Below are 27,686 nucleotides of genomic sequence, written 5' to 3'. Positions count from 1 at the left end.
TAGAGTCTGTGTCAGCTATACTAGAGTCTGTGTCAGCTATACTAGAGTCTGTGTCAGCTATACTAGAGCCTGTGTCAGCTATACTAGTCTGTGTCAGCTATACTAGAGTCTGTGTCAGCTATACTAGAGTCTGTGTCAGCTATACTAGAGTCTGTGTCAGCTATACTAGAGTCTGTGTCAGCTATACTAGAGTCTGTGTCAGCTATACTAGAGTCTGTGTCAGCTATACTAGAGTCTGTGTCAGCTATACTAGAGTCTGTGTCAGCTATACTAGAGTCTGTGTCAGCTATACTAGAGTCTGTGTCAGCTATACTAGTCTGTGTCAGCTATACTAGAGTCTGTGTCAGCTATACTAGAGTCTGTGTCAGCTATACTAGAGTCTGTGTCAGCTATACTAGAGTCTGTGTCAGCTATACTAGAGTCTGTGTCAGCTATACTAGAGTCTGTGTCAGCTATACTAGAGTCTGTGTCAGCTATACTAGAGTCTGTGTCAGCTATACTAGAGTCTGTGTCAGCTATACTAGAGTCTGTGTCAGCTATACTAGAGTCTGTGTCAGCTATACTAGAGCCTGTGTCAGCTATACTAGAGTCTGTGTCAGCTATACTAGAGTCTGTGTCAGCTATACTAGAGTCTGTGTCAGCTATACTAGAGTCTGTGTCAGCTATACTAGAGTATGTGTCAGCTATACTAGAGCCTGTGTCAGCTATACTAGAGTCTGTGTCAGCTATACTAGAGTCTGTGTCAGCTATACTAGAGTCTGTGTCAGCTATACTAGAGTCTGTGTCAGCTATACTAGAGTCTGTGTCAGCTATACTAGAGTCTGTGTCAGCTATACTAGAGTCTGTGTCAGCTATACTAGAGTCCTGTGTCAGCTATACTAGAGTCTGTGTCAGCTATACTAGAGTCTGTGTCAGCTATACTAGAGTCTGTGTCAGCTATACTAGAGTCTGTGTCAGCTATACTAGAGTCTGTGTCAGCTATACTAGAGTCTGTGTCAGCTATACTAGAGTCTGTGTCAGCTATACTAGAGTCTGTGTCAGCTATACTAGAGTCTGTGTCAGCTATACTAGAGTCTGTGTCAGCTATACTAGAGTCTGTGTCAGCTATACTAGAGTCTGTGTCAGCTATACTAGAGTCTGTGTCAGCTATACTAGAGTCTGTGTCAGCTATACTAGAGCCTGTGTCAGCTATACTAGAGTCTGTGTCAGCTATACTAGAGCTGTGTCAGCTATACTAGAGTCTGTGTCAGCTATACTAGAGTCTGTGTCAGCTATACTAGAGTCTGTGTCAGCTATACTAGAGTCTGTCAGCTATACTAGAGTGTGTGTCAGCTATACTAGAGTGTGTGTCAGCTATACTAGAGTCTGTGTCAGCTATACTAGAGTCTGTGTCAGCTATACTAGAGTCTGTGTCAGCTATACTAGAGTCTGTGTCAGCTATACTAGAGTCTGTGTCAGCTATACTAGAGTGTGTCAGCTATACTAGAGTCAGTGTCAGCTATACTAGAGTCATGTGTCAGCTATACTAGAGTCTGTGTCAGCTATACTAGAGCCTGTGTCAGCTATACTAGAGTGTGTCAGCTATACTAGAGCCTGTGTCAGCTATACTAGAGTGTGTCAGCTATACTAGAGTCTGTGTCAGCTATACTAGAGTGTGTCAGCTATACTAGAGCCTGTGTCAGCTATACTAGAGTCTGTGTCAGCTATACTAGAGTCTGTGTCAGCTATACTAGAGTCTGTGTCAGCTATACTAGAGCCTGTGTCAGCTATACTAGAGTGTGTCAGCTATACTAGAGTCTGTGTCAGCTATACTAGAGTGTGTCAGCTATACTAGAGTCTGTGTCAGCTATACTAGAGTCTGTGTCAGCTATACTAGAGTCTGTGTCAGCTATACTAGAGTCTGTGTCAGCTATACTAGAGTCTGTGTCAGCTATACTAGTCTGTGTCAGTTATACTAGAGCCTGTGTCAGCTATACTAGAGTGTGTCAGCTATACTAGAGTCTGTGTCAGCTATACTAGAGTCTGTGTCAGCTATACTAGAGCCTGTGTCAGCTATACTAGAGTGTGTCAGCTATACTAGAGTCTGTGTCAGCTATACTAGAGTCTGTGTCAGCTATACTAGAGTCTGTGTCAGCTATACTAGAGTCTGTCAGCTATACTAGAGTGTGTGTCAGCTATGCTAGAGTGTGTGTCAGCTATACTAGTCTGTGTCAGCTATACTAGAGTGTGTCAGCTATACTAGAGTCTGTGTCAGCTATACTAGAGTCTGTGTCAGCTATACTAGAGTCTGTGTCAGCTATACTAGAGTGTGTCAGCTATACTAGAGTCAGTGTCAGTTGTACTAGAGTCAGTGTCAGCTATACTAGAGTCTGTGTCAGCTATACTAGAGCCTGTGTCAGCTATACTAGAGTGTGTCAGCTATACTAGAGCCTGTGTCAGCTATACTAGAGTGTGTCAGCTATATTAGAGTCTGTGTCAGCTATACTAGAGTCTGTGTCAGCTATACTAGAGCCTGTGTCAGCTATACTAGAGTCTGTGTCAGCTATACTAGAGTCTGTGTCAGCTATACTAGAGTCTGTGTCAGCTATACTAGAGCCTGTGTCAGCTATACTAGAGTGTGTCAGCTATACTAGAGCCTGTGTCAGCTATACTAGAGTGTGTCAGCTATACTAGAGTCTGTGTCAGCTATACAAGAGTCTGTGTCAGCTATACTAGAGCCTGTGTCAGCTATACTAGAGTCTGTGTCAGCTATACTAGAGTCTGTGTCAGCTATACTAGAGTCTGTGTCAGCTATACTAGAGTCTGTGTCAGCTATACTAGAGCCTGTGTCAGCTATACTAGAGTGTGTCAGCTATACTAGAGCCTGTGTCAGCTATACTAGAGTGTGTCAGCTATACTAGAGTCTGTGTCAGCTATACTAGAGTCTGTGTCAGCTATACTAGAGCCTGTGTCAGCTATACTAGAGTCTGTGTCAGCTATACTAGAGTCTGTGTCAGCTATACTAGAGTCTGTGTCAGCTATACTAGAGCCTGTGTCAGCTATACTAGTCTGTGTCAGTTATACTAGAGTCTGTATCAGCTATACTAGAGTCTGTGTCAGCTATACTAGAGTGTGTCAGCTATACTAGAGTCTGTGTCAGCTATACTAGAGTCTGTCAGCTATACTAGAGTCTGTGTCAGCTATACTAGAGTCTGTGTCAGCTGTACTAGAGTCTGTGTCAGCTATACTAGAGTCTGTGTCAGCTATACTAGAGCCTGTGTCAGCTATACTAGAGCCTGTGTCAGCTATACTAGAGTCTGTATCAGCTATACTAGAGCCTGTATCAGCTATACTAGAGTCTGTGTCAACTATACTAGAGTCTGTATCAGCTGTACTAGAGTCTGTCAGCTGTACTAGAGTCTGTATGATCAGCTGTACTAGAGTCTGTATCAGCTATACTAGATATCTCTTTCAATATTCTACATCAGCTATATTGGAGCCATTGCCATCATCTACAATATCTTAATTGTACAATGTTCCTGTGTAAGCTATTTGACCTAATGTACCAAATCAATCTATAGATCCTGTAGTTTATTACCATATGTCACAAAGGACTTTGATCCCCAATCAGGTCATTACTACGTAAATATACGTGTACATACCTGATAATTATTACCTGGCATGATTGACATTGTCTTCATTTCCAATCACATCCACCACTACCAAATAGTTTGTTACATAAATGATAATATGTTGTATTTTATATATCATTGCCTCATATATGAAGTGGAAAAACATGACAACAATCTATATCAATGTCAAACAATACCTGTATACCTGTTGATAAGCTAACTCATATCAGGTATAATTCAGTACAGCAATGCTAGCAGGTGCTATGATTTTGTAATAAAACATTATAAGCCCACCATGGCCATCAGTGCTTTGTGTCAAAGTTTGTGTTAATTTGCCCAAACTATCGAGTTAATTACAGGATATACGTACAGATGATGGTATTGAGGACAGTGATAATTATTGTTTCCATGATGTCACAGAAGTGTTGTGATAGGGGAATCTTGTCTCAAAACTATGCTTTTAGCTCACCTGGCCTAAACATTTCCTTTAAATCGCTACTAATCATAAAGTACTGAATAGATTTTAACCAAATTGAGAGAAGCATGCTTAGGGGAAGGCCTTCATCTCGATCCTTGTGTAAGAGATTGGCTGGCAACAGCATTCGGCAAACCTCATTCTAACTTTTTACACTTGGGTTGAAATATATGCCCATGGAACAGACCCATCCGACGGTAACTTTCTTACAAGTATAATTTTGTGGATGTGATTTGGAAGGTATAACTTAAAATGTGTTTGTATTTTCAGAATGGGGTAGACAAGATGTCCATCTTTAAGGAATAAAATGACCTTGTACTGATCATGAGGCCATAAACAGTCAAGCTACGGTAACCACCATGGATAAAATGCCACGCAGTAGTAACAAGGTTCTACCGCAAAACATGAGCATTCCTGCTACAAATATCAAAGAAAACGGCAATGTTTTTATGGTTGGAAACAAAAATGGTGATATCAAAATTAGCTCCCCTGGCAGCTCGAGACCAGGAACAGCCAACTCGAGCACACGGAAATCAGCCTGGGACAGAGCTCGCGAGAAGTACAAGGAACAACAGCAGCAGGTGAAACAGTCATCAAGGATTGACCCAATCGTCGGGGACGACAACGTGACTAACAAGCAGTACCTCGATGTTAAAGCTATCATAAGTGTGTTTAAATCAAAAAGGTTCAAGGACATCCAACTGGAGTGGCTTTTTCAGAAATACTTCTTCAAGCTGAATCAGACGAACCTCTCAATTCTGATGGCACTTTTCTGTGTGACCTGTGTTCTGTCTATCATTTCTTACTACACAGGTGGCGCCACATTACCAGCAAGGGGAGTTAACCTTGGGATAGCCCTTGTGACGTTTGTAGTGCTGGAGGTTGTGTGTAACCGTGGTACATTTTTTCAGCAGCAGATGGTTGTGATTTGCTATATAAACTTGGTGCTGCTCTGCGAATTTGTCGTTCTCATGTGCCTAGACACGGACCCGTCTTCTGCAACTGACTCCGCTTGGAGCACGATCATCTTTATATATATGCTTTACACCCTTCTTCCAATCAGAATGAGGCTGGCTGTCATTAGTGGAGTTGGAATGTCTGTTCTTCAGATTGTCTGCTCAATTGCAAAAAATCACTCCGATGTCTTTCTCTGGAAACAGGTAAGAAAACATTTCATGAAGAAATACTTCTTAAGGATATCATAACCAAATGTGATTTACTAAGATAAGAAGTTAGAATAATTGTAAAATCCAGGCATTTAATCTCTCAGCCATCACCATTATATCAGTGAGATGCATATTGATATCTTTGGTAAATTGTAACCTGTGCAGGAGCACGGAAAGAATATGACTGCTGACTCACTGCATGTGGTAAGATCTAGAGGTTACTTAAAATTTTGTGGATTCTGTGGATTAGGGGTTGGTTGTCTCCTTTAATTTGTCTTCTGTTGAGGAGACATTGGAGAGCCCAGGAGTAAGGTCTGCTGTATCTCACTGCATGACCTGCAAATAAAAGTTGGGCAACTGAAGAACTGGGGAGTTTCTTCCTTGTTTTCTATAAAGAGGACATTGGAGAGTCCAAAATACATCTTCTGCTACAATTTAGGATCTTAAATCTTTCCTTTCATTTAATTTCCTCACTATTCCTGACATTCTGTGCTTTGTTTTCTTACTCTTTGTGTCTCCTTGACCTTGACACCCATCCTCATTGACCCAGACTGTTGGTCTACTTGACACATGTCTTCATATGACCGTGGCTGTTTGTGTCCTTGACACCCATATCCTCATATCCCCCTGGCTGTTGGTGTCCTTGACACTTGTCCTCATTGACCCAGACTGTTGGTGTCCTTGACACTTGTCCTCATATGACCCAGCTAGTTGTTGGTGTCCTTGACACCCATATCCTCATATGACCCTGGCTGTTGGTGTCCTTGACACTTGTCCTCATATGACCCAGCTGGTTGTTGGTGTCCTTGACACCCATCCTCATATGGCCCTGGCTGTTTGTGTCCTTGACACCTGTCCTCATATGACCTTGGCTGTTTCAGGTGTCCTTTAATCTGTCCTCATATGACCCATGCTGTTGGTGTCAATGAATATGTCTTCATATGACCCTGGGTGTTTGTGTCCTTGACACCCGCCCTCATAAGACCCTGACTATTTGTGTCCTTGACACCCGCCCTCATAAGACCCTGACTATTTGTGTCCTTGATGCCTGTCCTCATATGACCCTGGCTGTTGGTGTCCTTGACACCTGTCCTCATATGACCTTGGCTGTTGGTGTCCTTGACACCTGTTCTCATATGACCCTGGCTGTTGGTGTCCTTGACACTTGTCCTCATATGACCCTGGCTGTTGGTGTCCTTGACACCTGTTCTCATATGACCCTGGCTGTTGGTGTCCTTGAATCTGTCCTCATATGACCCTGGCTGTTGGTGTCCTTGACACCTGTTCTCATATGACTTTGGCTATTGTGAGGATGTCAAAGCTCTAAAAACAAACAAAATTGATAATTTTTTCTACAGAAGACATGATTTTGTGACTGTTTAATTTACCAGAAAGCAAAGACTGTTAAATTGGACCAAAACTTTGTTTATATTAATTATACAGTGTAAATGCAAAACCAAGTAGTGTACATGATAATCGTCAATCAAAGATACTAAAAACAAAACAAATTTGTTTTACATAGGGCACTATTTAAGTCATAAACTACAGCTGTCTCACAAAATCAACTATCTTGACTTTCCATAAGTGTTCTCCACCCCATATCCACAAATATTACTTTATGTTCAATATTCTATAAAGAGATTTAGAAGGTGTAAGCTTACATCAATCCATCTTCCTAAGATTATAAGAATTCTAGAGTCAGTTATTAATAAACAAATTGATTTTCTCTACAATAACATAACCCAAATTTCTGATTACATGGATATTCTGCAATCAAAATTTTAATAAAAAAATCATTCTGGTTTCAAAAAGAAAATCAGATATCAGAATCAATAAGCATGTTGGTCATGTATAAAGCTGTGTGTATTTGTCCTGCGATGGATTGAGTGTATCTATAGCTATACAGCAGATCAATCGACCCTCAGCCACCGAATCAATACTCACACAGATTTTGATCTACTCTCATGAGCCATAACTAATCTTTTAATCCCTCTTTTATTGTTGCCTTTGTTAAATTTTTACTGGAAAACTAATGATGTCATGAGAAATAGGTACATTTACTGGGTTGGTTCGAGGTTTAGTCTGACTACAAAATAACAGAAAGATCCCAGATGTATCGTTAGCATCCGTCATCATACAATATTAATCTCATAGACTCATATATAGAAAATTAGAGGAAGATCTCTAATATAAAACAAGAAATAGTGGTAACAACTTTTAACCGTCAATATGGGAACATACAAGCTGTAAATAAAATAATGCATGATGAAGGAAATTTTAGCTCAACTAGCTTCGATAATTGTCATATTATAATCATTACCAGTACATGTACATGTCGTCAACTAGCATCGATCATCATCATATCATCATTACCAGTACATGTCGTCGTCATCATTTTCGTTTTCGTTTTCGTCTTCGTCGTCATCATCAGTACACATCATCATCGTCGTCGTCATCATTGTCATCATCATTTAAATTTTGATATCAATTACAAAAACAGGTTATTCGTTACTTGATGTTATGGTGAAATGTTTAATTTGATGACTGATTTTTGCCTGTCAGACAGGTGGTGAAACTATTGTCACAAATATACCTATCAATATACTGTTAATGACTGCCCATATGATTTTCATGATTTGATGATCAATCCATGAGAACCATCACCTGTTCTTGCATTGAGAAACAATTATAAAATAATACATTTTGTTTATCTAGCTTTTTAAATTTACTTAATCTACGTTCTATTTTTTTGTGCCAATTCTGATTTTTTGGCTTTGATTTAACAATCCATATATATATATGTATAGAAAGTGTGTCTGAAATCCTGCTTATATATATATGCCATAATCCTTTATAAATCAAGTACTTAACAAATTGGTTTTATGCTAATTTGATGATGAGTTAATTTTCATATTAATCATATTAGGAATTAATTTGTGAATTAAAATTCCACAGAAATTGATTGTTAATTCCATATACATCACAATCAATGATGAAATTGATTCCTTTTCATCACTAATTGACAACTGTTCATGAATAAATTTATAAGCATGTCTTTTGTAAATTTAAAATGTTTTATCGAGGTTTAGTGAGTTGGGTCGGGACTACTTGTGTTGCTGTTAATTTGCCCATCCATCCATTTTGATGTTTGTTTGTCTTGGTTTATTTTACTATTCAAATCTTACAACTGAAAATAAATGCTTTAATATGTACTTGTTATGATAGGTCAACTTCTGTATGTGCCCTCTCCACTTCCTAGGAAATATTATATATCTATATTGATTATTTTTGCTATTTTTACAGATATTCTTTTAAACTGTCTTTTTTTTCAGGTTGTTGCTAATTCATTTGTATTCATTTGTGCAAACATCGCGGGAGTTTTCACACATTATCCGACAGAGGTGGCCCAGCGCCAGGCTTTCCTAGAGACTCGCAAATGTATTGAGGCAAGGTTGACGACTCAACGGGAAAACCAGGAACAGGTATGCTGTACAGTAGATACATCTTCACTAACCAAGGGTGACAAATAAATTACCCTGCTTTAGGCTAGTGAAGTTAAATTACATGTTACTCACGGTTTCGACTTTACTTAAAATTTGAATCCATGCATACAAACATCTTTTCAAGAAGAAATTAATATTTGAATATGTAGATTCCATAGGGAAAAAGGTCAGCATGGTCGTGATACACATTCCTAAAAACTTAATGATACAGCAGAGGCTCTTCCTGAAACATAAGAATACGTCTCTCCCTGAAATGTGACAAATGACACAGAGTCTCTCCCTTAAGTGAACTAATAGTACAAAATCATTTTATTCTTTCTTACAATGAATTGGATGCATTGATAAACATGTAATTAAAAAATATCAAAGTCTATGATTTGTGATGACCGGGAAGGAAGTCTGGGTAATTCCTGAAAGGAGATTTGACTGAAAGCCCTATGAGACCTGCAGCTTTGATCGTTATTCAGGAACTAATTAACATACAGCATGTTATAATTATATGGCTGTCATTCAATTTTTCGTGGTATATAGCTCCTCATGTTAGTGAAAACTTTGTGCCTGACCTGAAATAATGAGTCCATATTTAATCAAGATTTGTGCTGGAAATAATTAATAGTTCAAAAACTGATTTCTAAGTAACTTAATGATTGATAATATTACAGGTGAGTTCTTTGAATTTTAATTATAATCCAGAGCCTTAGAATTAGAGCTTCAGTTCCACGATTTCAAGAGAACTTCAGTGTAACATTAGCTCATCTAGAACGATCTCTATAAAGGACAAATATCATGATGCTAGACCTTTTGTTTTTAAAAAAAGATAAGGGAAGGCGGGAGGTGCTTCATTGTGAGCATCCATCTTATTCATGGCAGATCGTCGAAGTGGTTGAAGGGCTAATGGAATGGTTTAATTTACTCTGGGGGTTATTATAGTCCTACTAATGACACTTGGGGGACTAAAGTTTCCTCTAAGTTTGTCTTGTACATACTGTATGTACTTAACACCAAAGTTTGTCAGTGCTCTAGCGGCTTCATTCCTTGAGGGATTTGAATCAAACTTCACACAATGATAAAGGACCATAATATCTCTGACAAGTTCGAGTTTTTGGGTCAAGGTCAAGGTCACTGTTAGTACTTTTACTGGGTGCCAGTAGGAGACATGTTTTGCCTTAGCAATACGTTACCCAGTATGTTTGTTTGTAATAAAATACGGTAAAATGATTAAAATACCTGCAAATTCTCTTCAGGAACGACTTCTGCTATCAGTATTGCCCCGTCACGTTGCCATGGAGATGAAAGCGGACATTGCAGGGAAACCCAAGGATACTATGTTTCATAAAATCTATATTCAGCGCCATGAAAATGTGAGGTAAGATTTTAGTTTTTGTCTCACCTGGTTTAAAGTATGTTCAGATTTGTCAGTTTTCTGTCATATTGTCCTCAATGTTCAAGTGAAAATTATATTTCCTGTTTTGAAGGAAACACCTCATCAGTTGATTAAGTAATTAACCCGTAAAAAGATACCTTGTATTGTTTTGATGTCACTGACATGATAATACTTAAGGAGATATCGATCGGGTGAGCTTTGTCATGGTTCAACGTCCGTCTGGCGTCAAGCGACATTTCCTTTAAATCCCTACCTGTCCTGAACGCCTGAATAGATTTTGATGAAATTTGGTCTGGAGTATCATTGGGCATAAGGGAACTGGGAGCCGAGAGACAGGGTGCAATAGGGGAAATTGAGGTAAATCCTTTAAATCCCTACTAGTCCGAAACGCCTGAAGAGATTTTAATGAAATTTGGTCTGGAGCATTATGGGGCAAAAGGGATCAAACATGGTATAAATGGAGGATGTGGCTTTCCTGGGGCAGGAGAAGTGGAGCCCAATAGGGGAAATTGAGGTAAATCCTTTAAATCCCTACTAGTCCGAAACGCCTGAAGAGATTTTAATGAAATTTGGTCTGGAGCATTATGGGGCAAAAGGGATCAAACATGGTATAAATGGAGGATGTGGCTCCCCTGGGGCAGAAGAAGTGGAGCCCAATAGGGGAAATTGAGGTTAATCCTTTAAAGACCTACTAGTCCTGAACGCCTGAGTGGATTTTGATGAAATTCGGTCTTGAGAACCATTGGGCAAATGTGACGTAATGTTGTGTAAACTGAGGGTGTGGCTCCCTGGGGGCCGGAGGGTCCGGAGGGGCAGTACCCAATAGTGGATATTGAGCTATATCCTTTAAATAGAGTTTTATAATTAAAACCCTGGAGATCCCCACTCCATAACCATATATAGCATTGCTGGACATCAAGAGATAAACACAATCCTGTTATAATTATAAATAATAAAACTGACTGTATCACTATAGTAAGATTATCAGGTATATAATAAAACTGTCTGTATCACTATAGTAAGATTCACCAGGTATGTAATAAAACTGTCTGTATCACTATAGAAAGATTCACCAGGTATGTAATAAAACTGTCTGTATCACTATAGTAAGATTACCAGGTATGTAATAAACTGTCTGTATCACTATAGTAAGATTCACCAGGTATGTAATAAAACTGTCTGTATCACTATAGTAAGATTATCAGGTATGTAATAAAACTGTCTGTATCACTATAGTAAGATTATCAGGTATGTAATAAAACTATCTGTATCACTATAGTAAGATTCACCAGGTATATAATAAACTGTCTGTATCACTATAGTAAGATTCACCAGGTATGTAATAAAACTGTCTGTATCAGTATAGTAAGATTATCAGGTATGTAATAAAACTGTCTGTATCACTATAGTAAGATTCACCAGGTATGTAATAAAACTGACTGTATCACTATAGTAAGATTATCAGGTATGTAATAAAACTGGCTGTATCACTATAGTAAGATTATCAGGCATATAATAAAACTGTCTGTATCACTATAGTAAGATTCACCAGGTATGTAATAAAACTGTCTGTATCACTATAGAAAGATTCACCAGGTATGTAATAAAACTGTCTGTATCACTATAGTAAGATTCAACAGGTATGTAATAAAACTGTCTGTATCACTATAGTAAGATTCACCAGGTATGTAATAAACTGTCTGTATTACTATAATAAGATTCACCAGGTATGTAATAAAACTGTCTGTATCACTATAGTAAGATTCACCAGGTATGTAAAAAAAACTGTTTGTATCACTATAGTAAGATTCACCAGGTATGTAATAAACTGGCTGTATCACTATAGTAATATTATCAGGTATGTAATAAAACTGTCTGTATCACTATAGTAAGATTCACCAGGTATGTAATAAAACTGTCTGTATCTCTATAGTAAGATTATCAGGTATGTAATAAAACTGTCTGTATCACTATAGTAAGATTCACCAGGTATGTAATAAAACTGTCTGTATCACTATAGTAAGATTCACCAGGTATGTAATAAAACTGTCTGTATCACTATAGTAAGATTCACCAGGTATGTAATAAACTGGCTGTATCACTATAGTAAGATTCACCAGGTATGTAATAAAACTGTCTGTGTCACTTATAGTAAGATTCACCAGGTATGTAATAAAACTGGTTGTATCACTATAACACGATTCACCAGGTATATAATAAATAGTAAAATTCATCAGGGTTTGAAGTCATTGTTTGCACATCCAGGCTGGTGATGTTTAGCAGCGTTTTTAATCACTTTTTGTAGAAGTCGATATTCAATTTGGATCTTCACTAGTAAGGAGCTTTTACAGAAAATACTTGGTTGAACTGTGGAGCCTGATTTGTTTCTGATATTGAAACACCACAGTGTGAAGTACAAAATGATTAGTTTTGAGGTCAGCTGGGGTATATGATGTTACAAATATTGCAGAATATATCCTTGCATTATTAAGCTTTTGTATTGGATGTGGTTTGACACCTTTGGAATCACAATTTCATCAAATTGTTCCGGCTTTCTATGAGTTTTTATCTCAAAACTGCTTTCATGTAAAACCACAGCTAATTAGTTGTTGCTAAGTAATGATATCATGTTGCTAGGCTGAACTCTTCAGTATTGCTTGACAGAGATATTCTGGAAGAAGAGATCTGCTTGTCTGCTGATTTAAGTCGTCACGAAAGCTTGCATAACAGCTAGAGTTTCAAGTGTACAATCAACCTTGATGAATGGAGTTCTGGAAGGCATACATGGAGACATCAACATGCCTATGATTTTGAACAGATCTCCATAGTAGTATTGATAATGTAGAATTGGAATTCAAGGGGTCAACAGTGAAGTCACTCTGGGTAAAACGTATTTAAGTTTGAAAAAAAAAACATGTGCACCTTTCTGGAATAAATTACCTTTGCTTACTAAAGACTCATTTGTAGGTCCATTTGAAACAACTGTGAAATATTAACCCATGAAATTTAACAGCTATATGTATAATGTACAGACAACTTCATTGTAGCACTTTCAGCTGTTGAAGTGCCAAATAACAGTAAAAAAAACCATTTTTGTCACCGATAGATTTATCAGATTTTGACACTATCAACATACATTAGAGTAACACCTTTTATAGTTCTATTAGATTTGATCTTCTATCAAATATTGTGTGAAGTATCTTAATTTGTCAGGTATCAATTGTATTTTGTCAGGTATCAATTGTATTTTGTCAGGTATCAGTTGTATTTTGTCTGGTATCAGTTTTGTTTTGTCAGGTATCAGTTGTATTTTGTCAGGCATCAGTTGTATTTTGTCAGGTATCAGTTGTGTTTTGTCTGGTATCAGTTGTGTTTTGTCAGGTATCAGTTGTATTTTGTCTGGTATCAGTTGTATTTTGTCAGGTATCAGTTGTATTTTGTCAGGTATCAGTTGTGTTTGTCAGGTATCAGTTGTGTTTTGTCAGGTATCATTTTTTTGTCAGGTATCAGTTGTGTTTTGTCAGGTATCAGTTGTATTTTGTCAGGTATCAGTTGTGTTTGTCAGGGTATCAGTTGTATTTTGTCAGGTATCAGTTTTGTTTTATCAAGTATCAGTTGTGTTTTGTCAGGTATCAATTGTGTTTTGTCAGGTATCAGTTGTGTTTTGTCAGGTATCAGTTGTGTTTTGTCAGGTATCAGTTGTGTTTGTCAGGTATCAGTTGTGTTTTATCAGGTATCAGTTTTGTTTTGTCTGGGGTATCAGTTGTGTTTTGTCAGGCATCAGTTGTGTTTTGTCAGGTATCAGTTGTGTTTTGGTCAGGTATCAGTTAGGTTTTGTCAGGTATCAGTTGTGTTTTGTCAGGTATCAGTTGTATTTTGTCAGGTATCAGTTGTATTTTGTCAGGTATCAGTTTTGTTTTATCAGGTATCAGTTTTGTTTTGTCAGGTATCAATTGTATTTGTCAGATATCAGTTTTGTTTTGTCAGGTAACAGTTAGGTTTGTCAGGTATCAGTTGTATTTTGTCTGGTATCAGTTGTGTTTTGTCAGGTATCAGTTGTATTTTGTCTGGTATCAGTTGTATTTTGTCAGGTATCAATTATGTTTTGTCAGGTATCAGTTGTGTTTGTCAGGTATCAGTTGTATTTTGTCAGGTATCAGTTGTGTTTTGTCAGGTATCAGTTGTGTTTGTCAGGTATCAGTTGTATTTTGTCAGGTATCAGTTGTATTTTGTCAGGTATCAGTTTTGTTTTATCAGGTATCAGTTTTGTTTTGTCAGGTATCAATTGTATTTGTCAGATATCAGTTTTGTTTTGTCAGGTATCAGTTGTGTTTTGTCAGGTATCAGTTGTATTTTGTCAGGTATCAGTTTTGTTTTGTCAGGTATCAGTTGTGTTTTGTCAGGTATCAGTTGTGTTTTGTCAGGTATCAGTTAGGTTTTGTCAGGCATCAATTATATTTTGTCAGGCATCAATTATGTTTTGTCAGGTATCAGTTGTGTTTTGTCAGGTATCAGTTGTGTTTGTCAGGTATCAGTTGTATTTTGTCAGGTATCAGTTTTGTTTTATCAGGTATCAATTATGTTTTGTCAGGTATCAGTTATGTTTTGTCAGGTATCAGTTGTGTTTGTCTGGTATCAGTTGTGTTTTGTCTGATGGATAAATGTTCCTGTTCGCATGATCACCATCTATTATTGACATAAGGAACATTAAGCTAGATGAAAGAATTAATTAAATTCACTGCAATTAATGAACTCATGAAAAATTAATTTAGCTATTTACATACCATCATGAGAGTTTAATACCTTGATTGATTTGTATAGAGAATATTAGTCTTTTGTATTGAGAATGTCTCCATGGCCATCAAATTCAATTGAATGCCAATCCTATAACACTAGAATTTTATGTTATAAGGAGGCTCAATTTCCAAAATAAGATTGAGGGTAGTCAGAAGAGATAAGATACCCTGGTACAGAAGAGATAAGATACCCTGGTACGGAAGAGATAAGATACCCTGGTACAGAAGAGATAAGATACCCTGGTACAGAAGAGATAAGATACCCTGGTACAGAAGAGATAGGATACCCTGGTACAGAAGAGATAAGATACCCTGGTACAGAAGAGATAAGATACCCTGTTACAAAAGAGATAAGATACCCTGTTACAGAAGAGATAAGATACCCTGGTACAGAAGAGATAAGATACCCTGTTACAGAAGAGATAAGATACCCTGTTACAGAAGAGATAAGATACCCTGGTACGGAAGAGATAAGATACCCTGGTACGGAAGAGATAAGATACCCTGGTACGGAAGAGATAAGATACCCTGGTACAGAAGAGATTAGTTACCCTGTTACAGAAGAGATAAGATACCCTGTTACAGAAGAGATAAGATGCCCTGGTACAGAAGAGATAAGATACCCTGGTACAGAAGAGATAAGATACCCTGGTACAGAAGAGATAAGATACCCTGGTACAGAAGAGATAAGATACCCTGTTACAGAAGAGATAAGATACCCTGGTACGGAAGAGATAAGATACCCTGGTACGGAAGAGATCGGATACCCTGGTACAGAAGAGATCAGATACCCTGTTACAGAAGAGATAAGATACCTGTTACAGAAGAGATAAGATACCCTGTTACAGAAGAGATATGTTACAGAAGAGATAAGATACCCTGTTACAGAAGAGATAAGATACCCTGTTACAGAAGAGATAAGATACCCTGGTACAGAAGAGATAAGATACCCTGGTACAGAAGAGATTAGTTACCCTGTTACAGAAGAGATAAGATACCCTGGTACAGAAGAGATAAGATACCCTGTTACAGAAGAGATAAGATACCCTGGTACAGAAGAGATAAGATACCCTGGTACAGAAGAGATAAGATACCCTGGTACGGAAGAGATAAGATACCCTGTTACAGAAGAGATAAGATACCCTGGTACAGAAGAGATAAGATACCCTGGTACGGAAGAGATAAGATATCCTGGTACGGAAGAGATAAGATACCCTGGTACAGAAGAGATAAGATACCCTGGTACAGAAGAGATAAGATACCCTGGTACAGAAGAGATAAGATACCCTGGTACAGAAGAGATCAGATACCCTGGTACAGAAGAGATCAGATACCCTGGTACGGAATAGATAAGATACCCTGGTACAGAAGAGATAAGATACCCTGGTACGGAATAGATAAGATACCCTGGTACAGAAGAGATAAGATACCCTGGTACAGAAGAGATAAGATACCCTGTTACAGAAGAGATAAGATACCCTGGTACGGAATAGATAAGATACCCTGTTACAGAAGAGATATGTTACAGAAGAGATAAGATACCCTGTTACAGAAGAGATAAGATACCCTGTTACAGAAGAGATAAGATACCCTGGTACAGAAGAGATAAGATACCCTGGTACAGAAGAGATTAGTTACCCTGTTACAGAAGAGATAAGATACCCTGGTACAGAAGAGATAAGATACCCTGTTACAGAAGAGATAAGATACCCTGGTACAGAAGAGATAAGATACCCTGGTACAGAAGAGATAAGATACCCTGGTACGGAAGAGATAAGATACCCTGTTACAGAAGAGATAAGATACCCTGGTACAGAAGAGATAAGATACCCTGGTACGGAAGAGATAAGATATCCTGGTACGGAAGAGATAAGATACCCTGGTACAGAAGAGATAAGATACCCTGGTACAGAAGAGATAAGATACCCTGGTACAGAAGAGATAAGATACCCTGGTACAGAAGAGATAAGATACCCTGGTACAGAAGAGATCAGATACCCTGGTACAGAAGAGATCAGATACCCTGGTACGGAATAGATAAGATACCCTGGTACAGAAGAGATAAGATACCCTGGTACGGAATAGATAAGATACCCTGGTACAGAAGAGATAAGATACCCTGGTACGGAAGAGATCGGATACCCTGGTACAGAAGAGATCGGATACCCTGGTACAGAAGAGATAAGATACCCTGGTACAGAAGAGATAAGATACCCTGGTACAGAAGAGATAAGATACCCTGGTACGAAAGAGATAAGATACCCTGGTACGAAAGAGATAAGATACCCTGATACGAAAGAGATAAGATACCCTGGTACAGAAGAGATAAGATACCCTGGTACAGAAGAGATAAGATACCCTGTTACAGAAGAGATAAGATACCCTGTTACAGAAGAGATAAGATACCCTGTTACAGAAGAGATAAAATACCCTGATACAGAAGAGATAAGATACCCTGTTACAGAAGAGATAAGATACCCTGGTACAGAAGAGATAAGATACCCTGGTACAGAAGAGATAAGATACCCTGGTACGGAAGAGATAAGATACCCTGGTACGGAAGAGATAAGATACCCTGGTACAGAAGAGATAAGATACCCTGTTACAGAAGAGATGAGATACCCTGGTACAGAAGAGATAAGATACCCTGGTACAGAAGAGATGAGATACCCTGGTACAGAAGAGATAAGATACCCTGGTACAGAAGAGATGAGATACCCTGTTACAGAAGAGATAAGATACCCTGGTACAGAAGAGATAAGATACCCTGGTACGGAAGAGATAAGATACCCTGGTACAGAAGAGATGAGATACCCTGTTACAGAAGAGATGAGATACCCTGTTACAGAAGAAATAAGATACCCTGGTACGGAAGAGATAAGATACCCTGGTACAGAAGAGATAAGATACCCTGGTACGGAAGAGATAAGATACCCTGGTACAGAAGAGATAAGATACCCTGTTACAGAAGAGATAAGATACCCTGGTACAGAAGAGATAAGATACCCTGGTACAGAAGAGATAAGATACCCTGGTACAGAAGAGATAAGATACCCTGGTACAGAAGAGATAAGATACCCTGGTACAGAAGAGATAAGATACCCTGGTACAGAAGAGATAAGATACCCTGGTACAGAAGAGATAAGATACCCTGGTACGGAAGAGATAAGATACCCTGGTACGGAAGAGATAAGATACCCTGGTACAGAAGAGATAAGATACCCTGGTACAGAAGAGATAAGATACCCTGGTACAGAAGAGATAAGATACCCTGGTACAGAAGAGATAAGATACCCTGTTACAGAAGAGATAAGATACCCTGGTACAGAAGAGATAAGATACCCTGTTACAGAAGAGATAAGATACCCTGGTACAGAAGAGATAAGATACCCTGGTACAGAAGAGATAAGATACCCTGGTACAGAAGAGATAAGATACCCTTGTACAGAAGAGATAAGATACCCTGGTACGGAAGAGATAAGATACCCTTGTACAGAAGAGATAAGATACCCTGGTACGGGGTCTTGTGTCCCTGTCTGTCTGGCGTAATTAACTGATGTCTTTTCATTAACCAAAAAGTTCACAGGGCCGTGATATTTGACTGATAGTGTACTAATGCATTAAAAATAACCTTGACCAATTTACATGGTCACATGAGTCGACACTCAAATAACTTTCTTTTAATTAACTGAAGCACAGAGAATCATCAGAACAGTTTATACAGTCGAACCTGCCTATAATAGCGGCCACCTGAATTAAGCGACTCTCTCTCATATATGACAATATTATTACCTTCTAATGTTATTTACTGTAATACTGTTACCTGAACTTGTATGTGACTATTTTTATTGACGGTCACATATGACAGGCCTGACTGATTTGCAGATGATTTAAGCCCATTGGGCCTCTTCTTTATTCTTATCACTGGTGCAGAAAATGTAGTGTTCATTTCTTTTGTTTCGAGTATTGAAGAGATTCTGGTTTAACTGCCACTGAAATGTGAGGCTAATAGAATCTTACATGGGTCTCAAGCCGAGTATACATGTAAGAGTATGGCCACCATGCGACTTGGTGAGAGTTGAGATTAATAGAATCTTACATGTGTCTGTAGATATCTCAACCTGAGTGTAAGTGTTTGGCTGGCCAGCATGCAGCTTGCTGAGGGTTGAGATATATCTCTATCAATGGTGCGGCCCATACTTGATTATTTTTCTCACATACCTAAAGAAAATAACAAATTGTAAGGTGTTGTTAAATCATTTTATATCACCATCATCAATGTCCCATGAAATGAGCATCAAAATTGATGTCATTTTCAATTTGTGATTTGGTTACACTGCATAAAATGATGATGTTACGTTTTATGTGCCAGGGGTGATTTCCATACCCTATGTGAGACTCATTCTATCCCCGTGTGAGATTGACTCATCCCAACCCCCATGTGAGATTGACTCATCCCATCCCCTCATATGAGATTGACTCATCCCATCCCCTCATGTGAGATTGACTCATCCCATTCCCCTCGTATGAAATTGACTCATCCCATCCCCCTCATATGAGATTGACTCATCCCATCCCCCTCATATGAGATTGACTCATCCCATCCCCCTGTGTGAGATTGACTCATCCCATCCCCCTGTGTGAGATTGACTCCCCTCAACCCCTGTGTGAGATTGACTCATCCCATCCCCTCATGTGAGATTGATTCATCCCAACCCCCGTGTGAGATTGACTCATCCCATTCCCCTGTGTGAGATTGACTCATCCTATCCCCCTGTGTGAGATTGACTCATCCTATCCCCATGTGAGATTGATTCATCCCATCCCCCTGTGTGAGATTGACACATCCCATCCCCCTGTGTGAGATTGACTCATCCCAACCCCCGTGTGAGATTGACTCATTCCATCACCTCATGTGAGATTGACTCCCCCCAACCCCATGTGAGACTCATCCCCTCATGTGAGATTGACTCATCCCATCCCCTCGTGTGAGATTGACTCATCCCATCCCCCTGTGTGAGATTGACTCATCCTATCCCCCTGTGTGAGATTGACTCATCCCATACCCCTGTGTGAGATTGACTCATCCCATACCCTCGTGTGAGATTGACTCATCCCATCCCCTCATGTGAGATTGACTCATCCCATCCCCTTCATGTGAGATTGACTCATCCCATCCCCTTCGTGTGAGATTGACTCATCCTATCCGCCTGTGTGAGATTGACTCCTCCCATCCCCTTGTGTGAGATTGACTCCCCCCAACCCCCTTGAGATTGACTCATCCCATCCCCTGTGTGAGATAAATTAACTCATCTCATCCCCCCCCACCCCCCCCCCCCCCCCCCCCCCCCCCCCATCCACAGCAAATCTTTCCATATGAGATTGATTCATCTCATCCCCCTGTGTGAGATTGACTCATCCCATCCCCTCATGTGAGATTGACTCATCCTATCCCTAGTGATGGCAGCATTACCCTGTTAAGCATGTGATAATATTTTGGTGACATGAAACAGGCCTATTCAGGATCAAAATCACAGATAAATAGAAGTTGATATGTATAATATTGAATTTTGAAACAATAATTTGAATATGAATGTAAAGTGGTATGGTTTATTGAGTATTATTTAATTACCTCATTGGCCGCTCTCCACTGTGTGGCTAATAGTTTGATATTTCAGATATATACATAAACCCCACTCAGGAAATATATTTGGTATTACTCAGGTGACACTGTTAGATATTCTATTTAGTCTATAAGAGGAATCAATTCACCTTATACATGTAACAGACTTAATTATCTTGCCTTAACGAACTAGAAGATCAATGACATTTTTCCTGAACATATTGACCTTAAATAATCATTACTTACACAGCCAGATACTCACTAATGAAAGTGGCTGAAATATGTTGGAAGTATTGAATTCTTGTCCACATGATTTTTATCATTATATTTACCCCACATGATGATTTATGAAGAGTGATATATAAAGAATATGGATAGATGGATCATCACTTATGGACAAAAATGAGGTCACTATTTTGCTCCATGTATAATGTATGATTTGTGTCATTAAAGTGAAAGGGGATCAGGGGATTTGTATTATACTAAAGTCCTTGTGTTAAAACAAAAAGTGTATTTTGATTCCTCTCATATAAATTGATACCTATGTTTATTTAGAATATAATGCATTCAGTTGACATTCATATTACCAATAAATGTCAAGTAGGTGAAGATCTGGACTGTTATATAATATTTAACATTTTTTTGATGCCCCACCATGAAATTGGGTGGGGGGGGGGCATATAGTGTTACCGTCCCGTCCCGTCTGTCGTCTGCTGCAATGTAACTTACTTATCTCTGGAACTGCTGATGTGATTCTCACCAAATTCGGGGTGTCAAGTAGCAGCACCGTGACAGTCATAGGTGTCAACCATCCCGGATTACACGGGAAGTGCCCGGAAAATCATTAAAATTTCCCCTTAATCCCGATTTGGTACATTTCCCGAACCGGGGTTAAATTTCTCCCGGATTTGAGCAGTCTTCCCTCATAAAACCCCGGAAATATCAGACACTTCGACCCTGAACTGATTATGTAAACAAAACACCCCCACCACCTGTGTAGCTGCCCTGGCCTGGGGCTTGGTGAGAGAGGGGAGTCGGTCACCGCTCACCGTGCATGCCTAATATGAATGTCAACTGAATGAATTATATTCTAAATAAACATAGGTATCAATTTATATGAGAGGAATCAAAATACACCTTTTGTTTTAACACAAGGATTTAGTATAATACAAATCCCCTGATCCCTTCTCACTTTAATGACACAAATCATAAATTATACATGGAGTAAAATAGTGACCTCATTTTTGTCCATAAGTGATGATCCATCTATCCATATTCTTTATATATCACTCTTCATAAATCATCATGTGGGGTAAATATAATGATAAAAATCATGTGGACAAGAATTCAATACTTTCAACATATTTCAGCCACTTTCATTAGTGAGTATCTGGCTGTGTAAGTAATGATTATTTAAGGTCAATATGTTCAGGAAAAATGTCATTGATCTTCTAGTTCGTTAAGGCAAGATAATTAAGTGTGTTACATGTATAAGGTGAAGTGATTCCTCTTATAGACTAAATAGGATATCTATCTGCACGGGCATTTATATCTTACAGATATTTTCTAGTACTCGAAATGTTTAGTCTCATAAAATTCTAAATGAATTATTCAAAATTATCAATAAATAAATTACAAAGGTATGTTTGTTTAATGATTATGAAAAAAACATCTTTGAGGAATGACCAATCAAATTCACCAGTATAAGGCATCATAAAAATGTTGTCAACAATTGGACAATGACATTCATAGGAGCTATGAAAGTCATTTGTGTTTGTGAAGGACAATATAAGTATGGTCATATAATGGTAAATATATATATGTATGTAAATGTAATATTATCTCAGTCGCTACATATTTGTAGACTTTTCCTTCTTCAAAATTTTGGTTGTCATGGTAACTCGTCACTATAAACAAGGGTATTTGGGCATGCTGTCAACATCACTATATAGGGTTTGTTGCCAGTGACAGGCTTTGATTGGTCAAAATTTGATTTATTGGCCAATTTTGATCAAATCTATTACACAAAGGCATTAAGGTAGGGAATGTCAAACATCACTGTATTATTCGATCTGTTTGAATTTGACAACCCTGAAAGAGATTTGGCATGACAAGGGAATGGTATATTTAGAGGGAAATTCAAGATTATGTATAAAATATTGAATTCACTAGGACTGAAACTAAAACAGTTGATGTATAAACAACATCTGTGGGGGGTATTAGTTATCCTCAGGATGACAGTTCTAGTTCCGACAGATTTAAATTACGACCTTACTTCCTCATACTGTCATTTTGATTTGTACATGCAGTTATCGAAGGCAGAGTCTGTCAGGCTGAGAGCTTAACCTTCGGTCCTGATGGTGGGTAGTGTGGCGCCATCTGTTGTATATTTACAAAGTCATTGAGCTGTTGAGAGGTGCAAGACTAAATTTAATCTGGTAATGGTTCTACATCATTGCTGGCTGTATGCTGTAGCTCAATAATAGATTCTCACGAAGATCCTAACGCAGTCCTCAGATTTCATCACCTTCTAGGTGACAGATATTAGCAATTATGTAATTGCTGAAATTATTGACAAAAATCAGAATCATTTAATATTTCCCTACTTTTTATCAAAAAAAAAGAATAATGTAATTGTTCAAAATAAAAAATTTTTGAGCTAATTTGATAATTGAAATAATATTAAAAAATTTTCATTGGGAAATGGTATAATTGTTTCAATGTCCTTTCTAAAGAATATCTGTAGTTTTCAACTTTAGGAAATAATATAATTGTTTAAATTGCCATCCAGCAAGGATATATGAATTCAGGCCTTGAATTTGTATGTGTTTAACTCTTCAGGAATTCTTTTCTATGTGTGGAACTCTTCAGGAGTTATTTTGTATGTGTGGAACTCTTCAGGAGTTATTTTGTATGTGTGGAACGCTTCAGGAGTTATTTTGTATGATTGGAATTCTTCAGGAGTTATTTTGTATGTGTGGAACTCTTCAGGAATTATTTTGTATGATTGGAATTCTTCAGGAGTTATTTTGTATGTGTGGAACTCTTCAGGAGTTATTTTGTATGCGTGGAACTCTTCAGGAGTTATTTTGTATGCGTGGAATTCTTCAGGAGTTATTTTGTATGATTGGAATTCTTCAGGAGTTATTTTGTATGTGTGGAACTCTTCAGGAATTCTTTTGTATGTGTGGAACTCTTCAGGAGTTATTTTGTATGTGTGGAATTCTTCAGGAATTATTTTGTATGTGTGGAATTCTTCAGGAGTTATTTTGTATGTGTGGAACTCTTCAGGAATTATTTTGTATGTGTGGAACTCTTCAGGAGTTATTTTGTATGTGTGGAATTCTTCAGGAATTATTTTGTATGTGTGGAATTCTTCAGGAGTTATTTTGTATGTGTGGAATTCTTCAGGAATTATTTTGTATGTGTGGAATTCTTCAGGAATTATTTTGTATGTGTGGAACTCTTCAGGAGTTATTTTGTATGTGTGGAACGCTTCAGGAGTTATTTTGTATGATTGGAATTCTTCAGGAGTTATTTTGTATGTGTGGAACTCTTCAGGAATTATTTTGTATGTGTGGAACTCTTCAGGAGTTATTTTGTATGTGTGGAACTCTTCAGGAATTATTTTGTATGTGTGGAATTCTTCAGGAATTATTTTGTATGTGTGGAATTCTTCAGGAGTTATTTTGTATGTGTGGAATTCTTCAGGAATTCTTTTGTATGTGTGGAACTCTTCAGGAGTTATTTTGTATGTGTGGAACTCAATCTTCAGGAGTTATTTTGTATGTGTTTAACTCTTCAGGAGTTATTTTATATGTATGGAACTCTTCAGAAATTATTTTGTTATAATGTGTGGAACTCTTCAGGAATCCTTTTGAGAAAGAGTACTAAAGGACAAATTAATAAAGGGTGTATTTCTTAACCGAATGAAAAACTGATGGTTATCTAAAATTAAAGTTAGGTTATGTTACTACAACCATGGCTTATAATGTATAAAATTATGTATGGCAAAATAATAGTCAACACCAGTGTCAGTTTGTGTTTCTCGGGAAGCTGAATAATGGACTACTCTGTGCTGTTTTGGATGTGTCCTTGGGTAAGACTCTTTACCTTTATTGCTCTAGATATGGCAAGTGAAAGGTCTCCCATATGTTGTTCAGTGAGGTAGTCACCAGATACTACAAGAAGACCCCCACCTCAAAATGAACATGGCTGTTAACATGGTGATAAACCGGCAAACAAACAAAGCCTGTTGCATAATATATCGGACACAGCTACCAGAGACCAATATAGTTTCCTATACCTAAAGTATAGAGTGATGTTTTTATTTATAGGTGTTGAAGGGTTATACGTTATCAGGTAAATCGGCCCGGCCATTAGAGGTAATGATAACTGTCGATTACAGTAGAGACCTGTTGACAGCTATTACTCTGAGCCTTGGACCACACGGCAAGCTTCTTGAGTGATTCTTAATTTGAATATATCCACTTTCATCTCATAAATGTCTTTTGTAGAACTTAATATGGATCTCCGATATTGTATTAGAAACTTAATGAGGTGTGTGCTATTTTTAGACTGTGATATATAGTGGTCCTCAAGTTCTTTAGACAGCTGACTATCGTATATATCTTGAACTGTCAGCTTTAACATGTTCACCCAAATTTGGAATGAAAGAAAAAAAAAAAAAATTTAAAAGGTATAAATTGTTTGCCTTTGGAATTAAAAAAAAATCTTCTGATACAATATATATATTTTTTCATACTTCTGAAATTTGAGTTTTTTGTTTGTTTTTTAATAAGCAGACCAAGCTTGATGTGTGAGTCTGAGATCTCCATCAGTAAATTGATTATTTCAACTAATGACCCTCAAGTGACCGGACATTTACTTGTAATATAACACAATAAAATCAGACGTTGATCATCAATCTTTATAACATAATGATGTTAATATTTGTCGGAATAATTAGCTTTTAGTCCAAATCAGATTCGTTTTTTCTCTCGTCTGATTTAATTTTCTGTGTTGACGAAGATAAAGATACTGGCCGGCACAATCAATAGATTGATGTCCTCGGAACTAGGATTGTATTAGTGCATGTGGTGTCTATTTGTCCGAGAGAGTTCTGAGGTATTATCTGGACAATATGTGGCTCAAATGAATTAAACAGGTGGGAGATAATATCAATCGGTTACACCATAGTTACCATGGCAACCATGTGGTGTTGTGATATTGGCAGTAACTATATATATATGATATAGGTGTTCTACGTCACATGGGTACTACAGTCAATGGAGGGCCTACGTAGGTCTTCACAGTATATTGAACTAATATTGAGCCAATTTATATATTTAATAAACAAATTTGATAAATATAAGATTTTACGTTATTATATAACTGAAAATAACATTGCTTAAAAAAAATTTCAACACTTTTCTTTATAGTGATAATTGACTGAAGAGACAAGCACAATTTCATGTAGAAAAGCATGATCTCATTTACATACACAATCAAACCTGCCTTAAAGGCCATTTGTGTACAAGAAAAACCTGTCTAAAATGGTCACTTGTATTAAAAAAATGTATATTTGTCTATGAAGACCACTAATATAAAAAAGAACCTGTCCTGAAAAGTCATCAGCACACACAAGAAGAACCTGTCTACAAAGGTCACAGGTACACAAGAAAAACCTGTCTAAAAGGCCATCAGTACACAAGAATAACCTGTCTAAAAAGGTCACCACTACACAATAAAAACCTGTCTAAAAGGCCATCAGTACACAAGAATAACCTGTCTATAAAGGTCACCAGTACACAAGAAAAACCTGTCTAAAAGGCCATCAGTACACAAGAATAACCTGTCTAAAAAGGCCATCAGTACACAAGAATAACCTGTCTATAAAGGCCATCAGTACACAAGAATAACCTGTCTAAAAGGTCACCACTACACAAGAATAACCTGTCTAAAAAGGCCATCAGTACACAAGAATAACCTGTCTAAAAAGGTCACCACTACACAAGAAGAACCTGTCTAAAATGGTCACCAGTACACAAGAAGAACCTGTCTAAAAAGGTCACCACTACACAAGAAGAACCTGTCTAAAATGGTCACCAGTACACAATAATAACCTGTCTAAAAAGGTCACCACTTCACAAGAAAAACCTGTCTAAAAGGCCATCAGTACACAAGAATAACCTGTCTAAAAGGTCACCAGTACACAAGAATAACCTGTCTAAAAGGTCACCAGTACACAAGAATAACCTGTCTATAAAGGCCATCAGTACACACAAAAAAACACCTGTCTAAAAGGTCACCAGTACACAAGAAGAACCTGACTATAAACATCTCAGGTAACATCTCAGGTAAACATCTCAGGTAAACATCTCAGGTAAACATCTGAGGTATATTGGTCAACACTCCTTACAAGGAGACTCTACCTAAAAATGACCCTGGCTGTTCAGGCAGAAACAAAAACAAAAACCAGCATTGGCAAAATAAAAGGCATCTGGAATGAGGATAAAAACAAGCTACTAATATTCTTATATTGTTGAACGAGTTTATTATGAAATTGATAAACAAGTTAAAATTTTTTGGTAATATATGAACATAAGGGTGAGGTTTCTGTTTATGATATAACTCAGGAAATCATTTTTACAAACATATGTTGACTGCTTCTAATTCATATATAGGAGTGATTGAGAGAGGGTATATTTCTTATATAGGAGCGATTGAGAGAAGGTATATTTTATATGTAGGAGCGATTGAGAGAAGGTATATTTTATATATAGGAGCGATTGAGAGAAGGTATATTTTATATATAGGAGCGATTGAGAGAAGGTACATTTTATATATAGGAGCGATTGAGAGAAGGTATATTTTATATATAGGAGCGATTGAGAGAATGTATATTTTATATATAGGAGTGATTGAGAGAAGGTATATTTTATATATAGGATAATTGAGAGAAGAGATATTTTATATATAGGAGATTGAGAGAGAAGGTATATTTTATATATAGAAGCGATTGAGAGAAGATATATTTTTTATATAGGAGCAATTGAGAGAATGTATATTTTTCACAATGGCAATGATTACATGACTTCCAGGGTATATAATTATATAGTGTTTTAT

The 27,686-nt window shown here is 37.6% G+C and overlaps 1 protein-coding gene across 1 annotated transcript in view; it reads left to right on the top strand.

The window, feature by feature from the left end:
• LOC117343741 (adenylate cyclase type 5-like) overlaps positions 1-27,686 on the top strand; it is a 91,676-nt gene that overhangs the window by 25,464 nt on the left and 38,526 nt on the right. Inside the window, exons 2-4 of the mRNA XM_033906220.1 lie at positions 4,357-5,246; positions 8,585-8,734; positions 10,000-10,121. Coding sequence (XP_033762111.1) covers positions 4,446-5,246; positions 8,585-8,734; positions 10,000-10,121 — 1,073 coding nt within the window. The 5' untranslated portion in view covers positions 4,357-4,445. The remainder of the gene's footprint in view (positions 1-4,356; positions 5,247-8,584; positions 8,735-9,999; positions 10,122-27,686) is intronic.

The sequence above is a fragment of the Pecten maximus genome, chromosome 15 (genome assembly GCF_902652985.1).
Source record: "Pecten maximus chromosome 15, xPecMax1.1, whole genome shotgun sequence".
NCBI classification, from domain to species: domain Eukaryota; kingdom Metazoa; phylum Mollusca; class Bivalvia; order Pectinida; family Pectinidae; genus Pecten; species Pecten maximus.
This window is presented reverse-complemented; position numbering and strand designations above follow the sequence as displayed.